Below are 13965 nucleotides of genomic sequence, written 5' to 3' on the forward strand. Positions count from 1 at the left end.
TCTTTCACTATCTTTTTACATATTTAATATTCCTATGACTCCAGAGCTCTAACCACTTTTTTTTAACCAAGGTCAGCAGTATATGAAATTTTCTTTTTACTTACAACTTTCTAAATCAAATTTCAGAACAGTCTTTTTTTTATTTTAACATTTTTCTCTTATTTGCTTATTCATTTATATATACATACCTTTCTGTAACCAATTTATGCTTATCTAGATTAAAAAGGTATAGAGACTGAATTTAGGAAACTTTTAGTTTAAGTCTTCTCTTAGTTTACAGATATGATGGCATGAAACCTGACCAAAAGCAACTTGGTGAGGAAAGGATTTGTTTGGTTCATTGAAGGAAGCCACATTAACATTTTACATTGTGTTAATTATTTATAAATCTAATTAATTCACAGTGATTGTAGTTTTCAATTTTTTATTATTATTTTGCTTATAGCTAGTTTAAAATTTTTAAGAATGTTAGATAAAGACTTTCTTTTCTTTTTTTCTTTTTTCTTTCTTTTTTTTTTGAGACTGGGTCTCCTTGTGTGGTCTTAGCTGGTCCAGAACTCTACCTAGACCAGCCCCACCTCAAATGCACAGCGATCTACCTCCTGCCTCTGCCCCCAGATGATGGAATTAGACATGCTCTACCACGGCTAGCTAGCCAGAGGCTTTCTCAGAAACAAGTTAGGCTTTTTGAACTATGATGTTAGAATGATTTTAGTTGTACTTCTTTTCATGGTATTTACCTGTGTGTTTGCTTTAAAAGTCTCTAACCTCAGGGTTTTGTTGTAAAATTGCTTTTGTATTTTAATTCTTCTGATGGAACAAAGACTAGTTATAACCCTTGCATTAGTAATACATTCAACATCCCTGTTTCAGTAGTCAACTGCCTTTCAGTTCCTCCATTCAGTTCGTCCAATTGCACACGCTAGCTTGAAGAGAAATATGCTTAGAGTTGCCAAAAATGAAAACTAAGAGTTGCCCGCTTTCAAATGCCTCAGTGTAATGTTAGTGCGTCACAAGAATTCACTTTGGGAGTGCGTTTGCTAACACCACTTATTAAAGCTGTTCGCCTAATTTAACTTTTTTTCTGCTCAGGAATATGGTATAACAAAAGCTGAAAAACTGGAGATTGCCAAAGGGTACTGTACTCCACTAGTTAGAAAAATCCGATCAGATCTTCAGAGGACACAAGATGATGACACTGTCAATAAACTCCATCCTGTGTAAGAGACCACAGCATCTGCTCACATTTATATGCACCAAGTTTTGTGTATTTCCCATCTAAAGTCTTTACTGGGTTATGTAGAGGTCAAGTGTGTCGCTTGATAAATTATGGAGAGAGGTTGGGGATTTAGCTCAGTGGTAGAGCGCTTGCTAGGCAAGCGCAAGGCCCTGGGTTTGGTCCCCAGCTCCAAAAAGCAGAAAAGAAAAGAAAAAAAGAGTATGGAGAGCTACCTGGCTGTTCCTATTCATTACTCTTTAACTAGTGCTCTTAGGGTAGTGGCAGGGCAAGGCTGAGGCGTGACCACGCCATAGGCACGTGCTCTGTCATTACCTACATCCCTGAGATAGTCTCTCTGTTGTGCAAGCTGACCTCGGTATCACAGTCTAGCCTTTACCCACGCTCTGACTTTATTGTCCCATTCCCTGAGCCAGGCTCAGCCAAGGCTTTGTTTGCTGCCAGTATGGGAAAGGGCATGGGAAGACATCTGTTATCGGTTATCTGTCCTAATCAGCGTGAACCCACTGGGCAGCATTACTTCCTTTGAGTTCCTCTTTTGTTGCTACTCGAGGAACTAAGTCCATCTTTTTTTAGTGAACCTAAGTAATGCTGTTTTATGTTTTTTGGTTTTGGTTTCAGTTTTTGCTGTTTTTTACTATTCTCAGAGGGCTTAGATTGTTCTAATTAGAGTAATATCAATGACCCTCAGTTGCAGTTTGAAGAATGATTGATTTATTATGGGGCTAGTAAGATTTAATTCCACTTTATAAAATTGTTTCTGTGTTTGGTATGCTTCTGATTATGTGGTTATATTGTCATGGTCTGCTTCTTTCTGACTTTAGGTATTCTAGAGGCGTTCTGTCTCCCGAAAGGCACGTCCGCACCAGATTGTACTTTACCAGTGAGAGTCATGTGCATTCCTTACTGTCCATTCTCCGCTATGGCGCCTTGTGCGATGTAAGTTATTTCCATGTAACTGACAAACTTTCCTTGAGAGTCTGTTCTCAGATCACTAACTGATTTTTGGTTTTTGTGTTGTTTTGGTTGTTCTTTTTCTTACTGTTAATTACGTTAATTTGCTCTAATTTTGTGATTTATCCTCATTTCTTGAGAGTATACTAGTCTGTATTAAGCATTTTGCTAGATTTAGAGAGTAGAGCCATGTTTACCTTCCTTGACGAAAGAGCCACATGGTGAGCTGGATATGACCTCTGACCCCGGCGGTCCCAGCAGAAGCTTCAGGCTAGGCAGTTGTTCCAGCACAGCACTTACCAATTTAGGAGAGGAGAGGTTTATTTTGACTTCTGTCTTGAAAGGGTTCAGTCCACCATGGTAAGGAAGACTGCCCTAGTTGAAAAGGCTTATGGCTGTGATGGAGGCAGGCAGTAAGAAACAGTGGGTTTACATCCTGGTGGACCATTCACATCCTCCTGCCATGAAGAAGCAGAGCATCACCCTCACAAGGCCTGGCCTGAAACCTTTAGCCTCTACGTGAAGAGGGCTTGGGCTGTAGCTCAGGTGTGCAGTGCTTGTCTGGCATGTAAGAGAGCCGAGGTTCACTCATTACTTCCAGAAAGAAGACGAGAAATAGTAAAGGTGGCCTCTTTGCATACATTTATAGATTAGTAGAGCTTTCAGATAGAATGAACAAGACCTTAATTTAGCAACAGAATGTAAAAGTGGGGTTTTTCCTCTCGTCGCCAAGCTCTCAGAGTAACGACTCTATCCTTCCTCTTGGTACTTGGTACGCCTCATGCATGGGATACTTTGTACTAGCAAACTGCTGGGTTTTACACATTTGTAGCTTGTTACAGATGGACGATGAAGAAGCTGAGGAGTTCCTTTTTTCTTTTTCAAGTAGAGCTTTCTGTCTCTGGTGTTCTCATTCTTTTAAAATGTTTCTCTTCTCTGGTTACATGTATGAAGATGATTGATTTTTCTACTGTGAGATCTGGTGGTGCCGGGTGTGCTAAGATCAATTGAGTTTCTGTATGTCTCCTTATGCTGGTTAGTGAAGAACCATTGTAGTGTAAAGGGGCATTTCATGTGCTTCAGAGAGAAGCAGCGGTCTTTGAAGTTTGGTTCTGTGTTGTGAAGCATAATACTCCGCTAGGTACTTTCAGACTTACGAGATTAAAAAGCCGTTCTTACCTATAAAATTCAATAGCACCTGTTAGCTTTCAAGAGTTTTTTTTTTCTGCATCTTGTAAGTTGTATTGAAAAAACTTAGAAATATTATCATATGTGCTCCACATTACAAATAGTTTCTCTGTTCACCTGATGTGTGTGACACCACTTACATTAAGTAAGCTATCATGATGGCAATGGAGTGGCGTCCACTTGAACCGGTATGAAGAATACTTACCGGAGACCCTTTGTTCAGGAATCGAAGGATGAGCAGTGGAAACGAGCGATGGATTATCTAAACGTTGTCAATGAGCTCAACTACATGACACAGATCGTTATCATGCTCTATGAGGATCCTAACAAGGTAACAGAGCTCTGGACTTGTACATGCGACCGGAGGGGAGCGAATACTTGAAGTTCCTCACGACAGACATGTTCCTTCATGTATTTCAGGATCTGTCCTCAGAGGAGCGCTTTCATGTTGAGTTACACTTTAGTCCTGGGGCCAAAGGCTGTGAAGAAGATAAGAATCTGCCGTCCGGCTACGGGTACCGGCCGGCTTCCAGGGAGGTAAGGACATGGGGCCTTCAGTGCATAGCTGCTCAGACTTTCACGCTGTGTCCACAAGCTTTCCACTACTCTGGAAATCATTTCCGTATCAACTAGTAGGAAAGAAAGTTTACCTTTTAAAAGTGTAATCTGAGCTCAGCACGTCAGTCAGCGACAGTGTTGCAGCGACAGTTCCCAGAGGCCCGTGCTCACAACTGTCCAGATCTCCAGTTCTAGGCCCTGTGCTGGCCTCTGAACACCAGCTACACAGACACGCATGCCGGCAAAACACGTAACAAAATGCACATAAAATAAGAATAAATGAAGCTTTTAAATGTTAAATATATACATATATTTAACTTTAAATGTTAAATATATACATATATTTAACTTGATTAAATAACATATTGATGTCTATTACAAAATTTCAGGGTTTATCTCTTCTAGAGTGTTTGGATTTTAGGCTGTGTTTGGAACGTGTAAGTATGGTTGTAGTTTTCAGTTCTTTTGTTTGTGGAGCACTTACTTCATACTGAACATTGTGCCCGGCACTCACTGTGGCTTCTTGTTTTCACCGGTACTGCATTTAGGTCTAAGTGCTTTCTGGAGCATCTTTTAGAAAACTAGCAATATTAATTTCTGATTTTTTTTCATTATTAAAGTTGGTCGTTTGGCAAACTACATGTATAATTTTTAAAAACTAATAGTATTTTAATTATGTGATCAATTTATTTAATTCATAATTTAGAGTTTACATGTCTCTCATATTTATTAGGTAATACATATTTCCTTAGATTATCTTTTTATTTTCTGTAAAATGTGTGGTGCTGTTTTTATTTTTTTACCAGTACCTTTTCTTACCTGTATTTGTTTATTTAATGAGCCTTGGAAAGGAGTTTTGACACCTTCCTGTCTCCAGGAAGCGGCCGTTTTTCATGGGGCGTTGTTGAATACGTGTCTTTGTTATACCCACTCTTCTGCTCTGTCCCTCTGTCTCCTGTTCTGTCACTTTGACTTGTGTCTTACTCAGGGCGAGCCAAACCCAGAACATCTTTTTTGAAGTTTGCCTTTGCTGGTGTTTGCACATGGAGCTATCAATTTACTTTTAATTCAGTTATCATCTTAGCTGAATTACATAGACGTATTTTATTAGTCGGTTTACTTTTTTTCTTTGGTTTCCAGATTTGAGGCGTGTGATCTAATTCCAACCCCACAGAAAGCACACGGGGCCTTTCCTAGTAGCCCTGCCTTACTGGCGTTGTCAGCATGCATTGGGCGTGTTCTCATCTTCAGTGAATTAGGACCTGCCTTATTACCGTGTGCGTGGTTGTTTCTGCTCTGCTGCCGTATGTGCATTTGAATATCTATTCTCTTGTGTCTGTTCAATACAAGTGTTACGGATAAGTCAAGCAACACGTATGAGCAGTGTTGTTTGATGGTTTAGATCCTGGAAGAGTCGTTGGTCTGCTTGGTCTTCTGCCTACTTACTGTGCAAAAGTATCTCACGGAGATTGTGGGCTGTTCTCACAGTTTGATAGCTGTGTCAGGCGTCCAGGCAGTAAGAAGTTGGATTTCTCTTAGTATATATATCTTTAAACACTTTGAGATAGGGTCTTCACTCTGTTGCCCTACCTGACCTGAAGTTCCCCATGCTGATCGAACTAGCTTCAAGTTCACAGAGATCTGCTGCTTCTGCTTTTGCTTCCCAGTGCTAGGATTGAAAGCCTGTGTCACCACACCGTATCCATTTTCTGGTTTGTTTTGTGTTTTTATTAAAAATGTACTTGCATCATTTCCCCTTCCCTTTCTTCACTTCAACCTCTCCCATGTCCATCTCTCCAGCCCCTCCCATGTCCATCTCTCCTGCCCCTCCCATGTCCATCTCTCCAGCCCCTCCCATGTCCATCTCTCCAGCCCCTCCCATGTCCCATCTCTCCAGCCCCTCCCATGCCCCATCTCTCCAGCCCCTCCCATGTCCATCTCTCCAGCCCCTCCCATATCCATCTCTCCAGCCCCTCCCATATCCATCTCTCCAGCCCCTCCCATGTCCCATCTCTCCAGCCCCTCCCATGCCCCATCTCTCCAGCCCCTCCCATGCCCCATCTCTCCAGCCCCTCCCATGTCCATCTCTCCAGCCCCTCCCATGCCCCATCTCTCCAGCCCCTCCCATGTCCATCTCTCCAGCCCCTCCCATGAACGCCACCTTCTCTCAAATTTATGACCTTTTTTGTTACTATTGTTACAAATGAATGTTTGAACATAAATATGTAAATACAACTTAAAGAGTGTTTAGTATTTTGTGTGTATGTATTATCTGTATGGTTAATAATCTTTGATTTGTCATGAACAGCTATTTAATGTGATAATTGACATATTTAGGATAAATATACTTAAATGGTATTTGTAGCCTTTCATCTCTTTACTGTCTTTTCTTCCTGTCTTTTCATCTTGTTGACAGGATTCTCACATTATCTTTTTAAGCAGTTAATTGACTTTTATGTGCTGTTTCTTAAGGAGCACTTTTGTACCTGTGACTGACATTGTTGGTTTGTTTGAGGTTTTTTGTTTTTTTTTTTTCTTTTTTGAACACTTACTTGCTTGAGGCATTTAATAAATGTCAAAATAAATTTTAAATAATTTTAATTAGTTAATTAAAATTGACTAATTAATAAATAGAATAAATAAATATTTAAAATAACATTTTAAATAATTACCCTAGAGTACATTAGCTTTACCATGGATCCTAAACTATTGGCCAAATGTTTCTTATGCTCATCTATATATTTTAACTATTTTTCTCTCAACTTAAGATACAAATTTCTCTGTGCTTCTTTTCCACTTCCAGTTTTATCAGTAGTTATTTTTCCGTTTTCTGTTGAACTCTACTTACTTAGTGATACTAGAAATTGACAATAGGCTTTAGGGTTTTTATTCTTTTTTTTAATTGGTTTATTTTTATTTACATTTCAAATGTTATTCCCTTTCCTGGTTTCCCGTCCATAAGCTCCCCTATCCCTTTCCCTTATTCTGTAAGACTTTCCCCTCCCCATCCACCCCCTCTTACTCACCCTCCCCCAACATTCCGTTACACTGGGGGTCCAACCTTGGCAGAACCAAGGGCTTCTCCTTTCTTTGGTGCCTAACAAGGCCATCCTCTGCTACATATGCAGCTGGAGCCCTGGGTTAGTCCATGTATAGTCTTTAGGAAGTGGTTTAATCCCTGGGAGTTCTAGTTGGTTGGCATTGTTGTTCTTATGGGGTTGCAAGCCCCTTCAGCTCCTTCGATCCTTTCTCTAATTCCTACAACAGGGATCTCATTCTTAGTTCAATGGTTTGCTGCTAGCATTCACGTCTGTATTTGACATGCTCTGGTTATGTCTCTCAGGAGAGATCTATATCTAGTTCCTGTCAGCATGCACTTCTTTGCTTCATCAATCTTATCTACTTTTGGTGGCTGTATATATATGGGCCACATGTGGACAGGCTCTCAATGGCCATTCCTTCAGTCTCTGCTCCAAAGTTTGTCTCCATATCCTCTCCTATGAACATTTTTGTTCCCCCTTTTAAGAAGGAGTGAAGCATCCGCACTTTGGTCATCCTTCTTCTTGAGCTTCATGTGGTCTATGGATTGCATCTTGGGCAATTCGAGCCCAATCAGTAAGTGCATACCATGTATGTCTTTCTGTGATTGGGTTACCTCACTCAGGATGATACTTTCTAGTTCATTCCATTTGCCTATGAATTTCGTGAACTCGTTGTTTTTGATAGCTGAGTAGTACTCCATTGTGTAGATGTACCACATTTTCTGTATCCATTCCTCTGTTGAAGGGCATCTGGGTTCTTTCCAGCTTCTGGCTATTATAAATAAGGCTGCTATGAACATAGTGGAGCACGTGTCTCTTTTATATGTTGGAGCATCTTTTGGGTATATGCCCAGGAGAGGTATAGCTGGATCCTCAGGCAGTTCAATGTCCAATTTTCTGAGGATCCTCCAGACTGATTTCCAGAATGGTTGTACCAGTCTTCAATCCCACCAACAATGGAGGAGTGTTCCTCTTTCTCTGCATCCTCGACAGCAACTGCTGTCACCTGAGTTTTTGATCTTAGCCATTCTCACTGGTGTGAGGTGAAATCTCAGGGTTGTTTTGATTTGCATTTCCCTGATGACTAAAGATGTTGAACATTTTTTTAGGTGCTTCTCATCCATTCAATATTACTTAGCTGAGAATTCTTGTTTCTTTTTACAAGTTCTAGTTCTCAGTTGAGACTTAGTTTTAATAACATTTATTATAGTTTGTAGCTAATAATATTATTGTCTACTCAACAATGGCTCATTTGACTTTCAGTTTAATAATTTTATATGCTAATACATAGTGATTACTATGAGTATAAGGTGTTTTAACTCATCTGTGCTGTAGGAGTCTAACGCCTGGGACTGTACCCCATTCATCTGAGTCTTCAGTGCTGTGTATTTTTCCCTCGCAGAACGAAGGCAGGAGGTCTTTAAGAGCTGATGATGACGAGCCTCACACTTCTAGAAGAGATGAAGTGGATCGGGCTGTGATGCTGTTTAAACCATTGGTGTCAGAGCCAATTCATATCCACAGGAAGTCACCACTTCCGAGGTCCAGGAAGATGACTTCCAATGAAGTGAGTGTCCATACAGGGAGTGGTTGTGTCCGGTGAGCTAACTCTAGTAATTCAAATGAAAAGAAAATACAGCTTTAATTGTACTATGAGGAGCCCTAACAGATTTTTATTTATCAACATTTTTTATTTTTCAAACAAATATTTTAAAAAATAACATAGATGCTGTAAAACAAACAAACAAACAAACAAAAAATGGCACACCAGATGAACTGGCCTAGTAGCATCTACTTATGAGCCTAGCCCTCTGAAGATAGACAGGAAGAGTAGGGATTCAGACATTCAAAGTCACAGTTGGCCACTTAGTGAGTGTGAGGCCAGCCTGGATCATGTACGACTGCAGAACAAATGAGCAGACATCATGCCCAGAGAGAACCGCTGAGACAGCTGCGTGTGCAGCTCCCGGAATGCGGTCGGCTGAGGCTCTGAAACAGAAAGAGGCTGGCTCATCATCTAAGGACTTGCTAAACTTACCCCATTTTCTTTTGTCTTGTCACTTTAGCTGTTCTTCAGTTAGAAACTTAATAAAAGCCTAATATATCGGCAATTTTTTTATGAAAGTAGATAAAAATTGCCTGAGATGCTTAAATGATGCCTGGATTGAAATTTTTAATGGTATTAATGTCTATAATTAAGTTAAACCAGTTATGCTTAGTTATGGAATAAGAGTTAAATAACATAAACATCAACTGGTTAGAAGGAAGCTTAGATTAGTTTTAATGTCTAAGTATTTTATTCTTTAAACTTGGAGTTACCTACTTTCTGTCTTGATGTTCCCAGTATTGCTTGAGGCTGGTGCCTATAAGTCTTCTCTAAATATCTTCATATAAAGTAAAGAAGTTAAGCTCCCAAGAGAAAAGCCAAGAACTCTTTTTTTTTTTTTTTCTTTTTTTCGGAGCTGGGGACCGAACCCAGGGCCTTGCACTTGCTAGGCAAGCGCTCTACCACTGAGCTAAATCCCCAACCCCAAACCAAGAACTCTTAAATCAGCTACTTTCAGTCGATGTTTAAATATAAGAGCTGTATAGAATTATGTTTAACATTATCAAGCATTTGATAATATAAGAAACAAAAAGAATTCCCACTTAGGACAATAATACAAATTGTTCTGAGTCTTTAAATAATTCACAATTACTTACTGGGTAAAACTATTCATAAAGTATATCGTTATAACTTTATAAAAGAAGTTTTATGTTTATGTTGCTTTAATACGCTATTTCTACTTAATTACAGAAGGTTAGTTTAAAAAGAAGAGAGAAGCTAACTACTTGTGATCATTTGTTCTATTAAAACATAAACAGAAATTGAGAAATCTGAAATTTTGTCCAGAACCCTTATCTTCAGGAAAACAAACAAAGCAGAAATTACCTACACGAATATAACCTGATCCACCGTTTGTGTGGAAGCAGTGCTTTTGATATAGTGAGGAACAAGCAGTTTTCAATCAAGTTTTTCAGAATTTCACAGTTAGAGCCTTTCCTGTGTCCTCTACAAGATCTGTGAGTGTATGGCTGGCATGGTAAATAGAGCCACTGCCATGGTGACTGTTAAAGCACAGTACACATTTTCAAACCTTTTTCTCATGAATATTATAGTAGTTGCTTCCAAGAGATTATTATTCTATGTCGTGATGCACCAAACTTTTACTTGTAAGATAAATTATTCAACATTTCCAACATCCTCCAAATCTCCACGTGTGTGAATTTATACGTTTAAAGACACACACAGATAAAGGCTGTTCTCTTCATTTTCTACAAGGAGATCTTAGTCTGAACCGGCACAGTGTGCACAGTGAGTGTTGGCTGCAGGCTTGGCCTACTGCACCTCTCGGCTCTCCCAGGTAGGGTACGAGCAAACACTTGGAGCAAATCTGTGCATTTGGGTCTCTGAATTTTACAGCCGCGGCCAACCCATTTCCTTTTCTAGGCTACACATTGAATTTGTTTTACACCCTTAAACTTTAGACTGAAAATTCTAACCACAAAATAGCACAAAATATTTTTGATATCTAATATAAAATAAGCCAAATACCTTTTATCCTTAAATATTGTCATTTAGGAGAAACACTATAATTTTCTAATTTTAAGGAAAAAGGGACAACTAGTAGAAAATATAGCTTATATCTTTAAAGGTAATAAGGTCTTTCTATGATTGTTGATGCTATATGCCAATTCTATCATTTCTTAGGGATTTAGCTGTTTGGCTCACAGATGAATGTGTAATAATTTGCCTTTGAGGGATAAGCAAATGCAAATAAACTGTATTTTTTTTTCTTCCTGATCGTTTGGCTCTAATGTATCTAACTTTGCATGCTCTGCTTTTTTTTTTTTTTTTTTTTTTTTTGCCCTTTTTTTTTTTTTTTTTCACTTCCAGGAAGAGACCCCCCTGAGTGTGTCTAGCCCAGAGGGCACTGGCACCTGGCTGCATTATACCAGTGGTGTGGGTACTGGGCGTCGAAGACGCAGATCAGGGGAACAAATCACCTCTTCCCCTGTCTCCCCCAAATCATTGGCTTTCACATCCAGTATTTTTGGCTCATGGCAACAGGTTTTTAAACTTTATTTCATTAAACATTTTCCACTCCTGCATTCAGAGCAACAAACAGCTATTTTTGAGGACATCTAATCCCTTGTCGTTTGCATCAGAGGAAGTCCTTCTGTCTTAAATTTGAGTATGCCTCAAGATACTCCTGCCATTGCTCAATATTCCATGAAAATAAACCAGTTCTGTTGTGTTCATTTCGCATTTTTACTGGGGAGCTTTTAAATATACAGGAGATTTTAAAGTCCTAATTCTCCTGGGTTTTAGCCATCTAAAAAGAAGACTTTCTTAGACCTTAGTTGTCCTATAAACTTCAAGAAACATACTTACCCCTCTTTGATGGTCAGAATATTTGATATCCCCTCACTATTTGTAAAGTTTCACTCCATTTAGAATTTGCTGTGAATGTGAAATTTTCTAAAATAATTTCAAAAGTCAACATGACCTGGTCTTAATTAATGACAGTTATCTAATATTGATTGGGCTCTCCATGATCCCCTTATTTGGAAATAGATACGGTAAGGGAAATATTGCAACATGTTTTCCAAACACAACAACAGGCATTGTGAATTTGTAAAACGGTTTTCACTAAAGTAACTTCAGAAGGACTTTCTTTGATGACATTTGAAACTAAAACACTCTGGTTGTATAATGGAAGGCCTGTCATCACATGACCTCTGATAATTTCAGCTATTTCCTCTTGGAGATTTAATGCATTTGATTATAGGAAAAGGGATTATGGTATCCATTAAGGCTGAATACTTAAAGGTTACTCTGATAAAGCCCATGCATGGATCAGAAATTGTATGGTGACTTCAACAGTGTCTGTCTGTCATTTCTTTTGTTTGTGGTTGTTTTTCCTCTAAACACAGGAGCTGTTTAACAGTGGGCAGTGGGCTTCCTTTAAGAGAACGTGAAGTTACATCAATCTGTGAATTGCTTCCTCTCATCTGTCACATCTCATTACGAATGCCTGCTTCGCACCCCCTCATTGCAAGGAGCTCCTATGAAATGGACTCCCTTCAGAGGGGATCTTGCATGAACTTTCATGTTTTAAGTATTCCTACTAATATTTATCATACAGCTTATTAACCTTTGTCTGTCTGGAATAGGGTGCATATGAAAGATGGATTTTCGAATTCATTTCATGAGTGTATTTCAGTCTCCACTTTCCCTATGCAGGTGGTTTCTGAAAACACCAACTATCTCCGAGCACCCAGAGCTCTTGTGGAACAGAAGCAGAACCCTACCGTAGGTATGTGACAGAAAGGAACTTGTATTTGATACCCTTCTGAAACTCCCTGTTAGGTACACGTAAAACTCTGCAGTGGTAAAATCATGACCAAATGCTATGCTTTAGTTTGTATTTAGTGTGTCCTAGTTCACAGTTGTTGGATTATAAAGTTCGAAATGTAAGATACAATTTTCATACTACAAGAAGTGGCGTTTAGTATTTTTGTTTAACCGTTTGAATGACGACTCTGTGGTGACTAACTGCCAGTGTTGGCTTTGTCTGTCTGTCTGTCTGTCTGTCTGTCTGTCTGTCTGTCTGTCTCTTCCACCCTTTCTTCCGAGGCAGGGATGGTGTTGTCATGTGAATTCTACAGTCTTGCTTGTCCTTGAATTTATGGAAACCCTTCATTTCAGCTTCCCTTGTATTGGGATTACAGGCACAAGACTTCCCAATGCTAGTTAAATTTATTAAGAAAGCTCTACTTCAGAGACGAGTAGTCCCAAGAGGTGGAGGCTAGGGGTCGGTGGCAGAGCACTTGTCTGCCGTGTGTGGTTCTTCGTTCCATGCTTGGCTCTGTAAAGCAAATCTGTTCGTCAGGGAAGGATAAACATATGCCACTGTGTCACATTTTTAAAATTTTATTTATTTATTTTTTTTAATTAAGGCTGGTCTCTTGACCTGTTCCTGGCTATCCTAGAACTTGCTATTTAGTTCAGGCCTTGCCTGAACCTTAAAGAAATTACCTGCCTCTGGAGCTAGTATTTACAGACACACACCACCGTGAGCAGCCAAATTGTCGATGCTAACTCCATAATTTAGCTGTGTTACACAGTGGCAAAGGAAACATTGGGGGGCAGCACTGCTTAGCAGAGTGACTTTCTAGTGACGATTCACCCAGAGCGCTGTCCCTGGATCTGGTTCTCTATGTGGAGTGCTGACATGAAACTCCCTACTTAGGACAAATAAGACTCACTTAAAATGAGTTGATCACACATTCCAAAGAAAGTGCAAACATCGGCTATGATCAGTGAACACAGTAAAAGGTGATAACTCCAGCCACAGGTAAAAAAGAAAATGAGAAAATAATGAGCAAATACAGTCAAAAGAATTTAAGGACTTGGGGTGATGGGGGCTAGATTTCCCATGGAGCAGCTCTCGGGGAACTAAAGTCTCCCACTAAATGGCTGCTGCTTCAGGCAGATTCAGAACAGCATTGTGGAAAAGTCCTCTCAGCCCACTGACCTTATGCCTGGGACTCAGTGACGTGTTACTTTCTCTCGTTGGTTGTCTAAGCAGGCTTGACACAGAGGCTAACTGGTTGTCACTGTGCGCTACAGTCTGCAGTGTCTTGACTGTGTTGGTGCCCGAGTACGTGGCCCTCTCTGTGCTTAACTTCCTCCCGTTTGTCTCGAGAGCGTGTGATCTCCTCATGATCTCTCTGTGAACATTCATGGCTGCCTTTCACTGAACGATCATCCTCATATACTTGGCAGGAAGTGTTTATACTTTCCTGCTTGGTGGTGAACACATAAGTCTGAACTTCTGCTCAAATAACACATTGATGTATACTGGCTGTGTTTTACTTACCAGTGATGTAGTTCCTTAGAGGCCTTCAGTAAACATTTCCCTGTTAAGTCCTGGAAGTGAC

General features: G+C 39.7%; 1 protein-coding gene across 50 annotated transcripts in view; it reads left to right on the forward strand.

Moving 5' to 3' along the window:
• Ppip5k2 (diphosphoinositol pentakisphosphate kinase 2) overlaps nucleotides 1–13965 on the forward strand; it is a 110143-nt gene that overhangs the window by 74745 nt on the left and 21433 nt on the right. For 35 of the 50 annotated variants that reach the window (XM_087567408.1, XM_087567410.1, XM_087567415.1 and 32 more), the window contains 6 exon segments: nucleotides 1093–1220; nucleotides 2062–2176; nucleotides 3603–3710; nucleotides 3800–3916; nucleotides 8381–8545; nucleotides 12266–12338. In XM_087567408.1, the coding sequence (XP_087423534.1) occupies nucleotides 1093–1220; nucleotides 2062–2176; nucleotides 3603–3710; nucleotides 3800–3916; nucleotides 8381–8545; nucleotides 12266–12338 (706 nt within the window). 50 annotated transcript variants of the gene reach the window in all.

This window comes from Rattus norvegicus, chromosome 9, assembly GCF_021556685.1.
Source record: "Rattus norvegicus strain SHRSP/BbbUtx chromosome 9, alternate assembly SHRSP_T2T, whole genome shotgun sequence".
In the NCBI taxonomy this organism is placed as follows: Eukaryota; Metazoa; Chordata; class Mammalia; order Rodentia; family Muridae; genus Rattus; species Rattus norvegicus.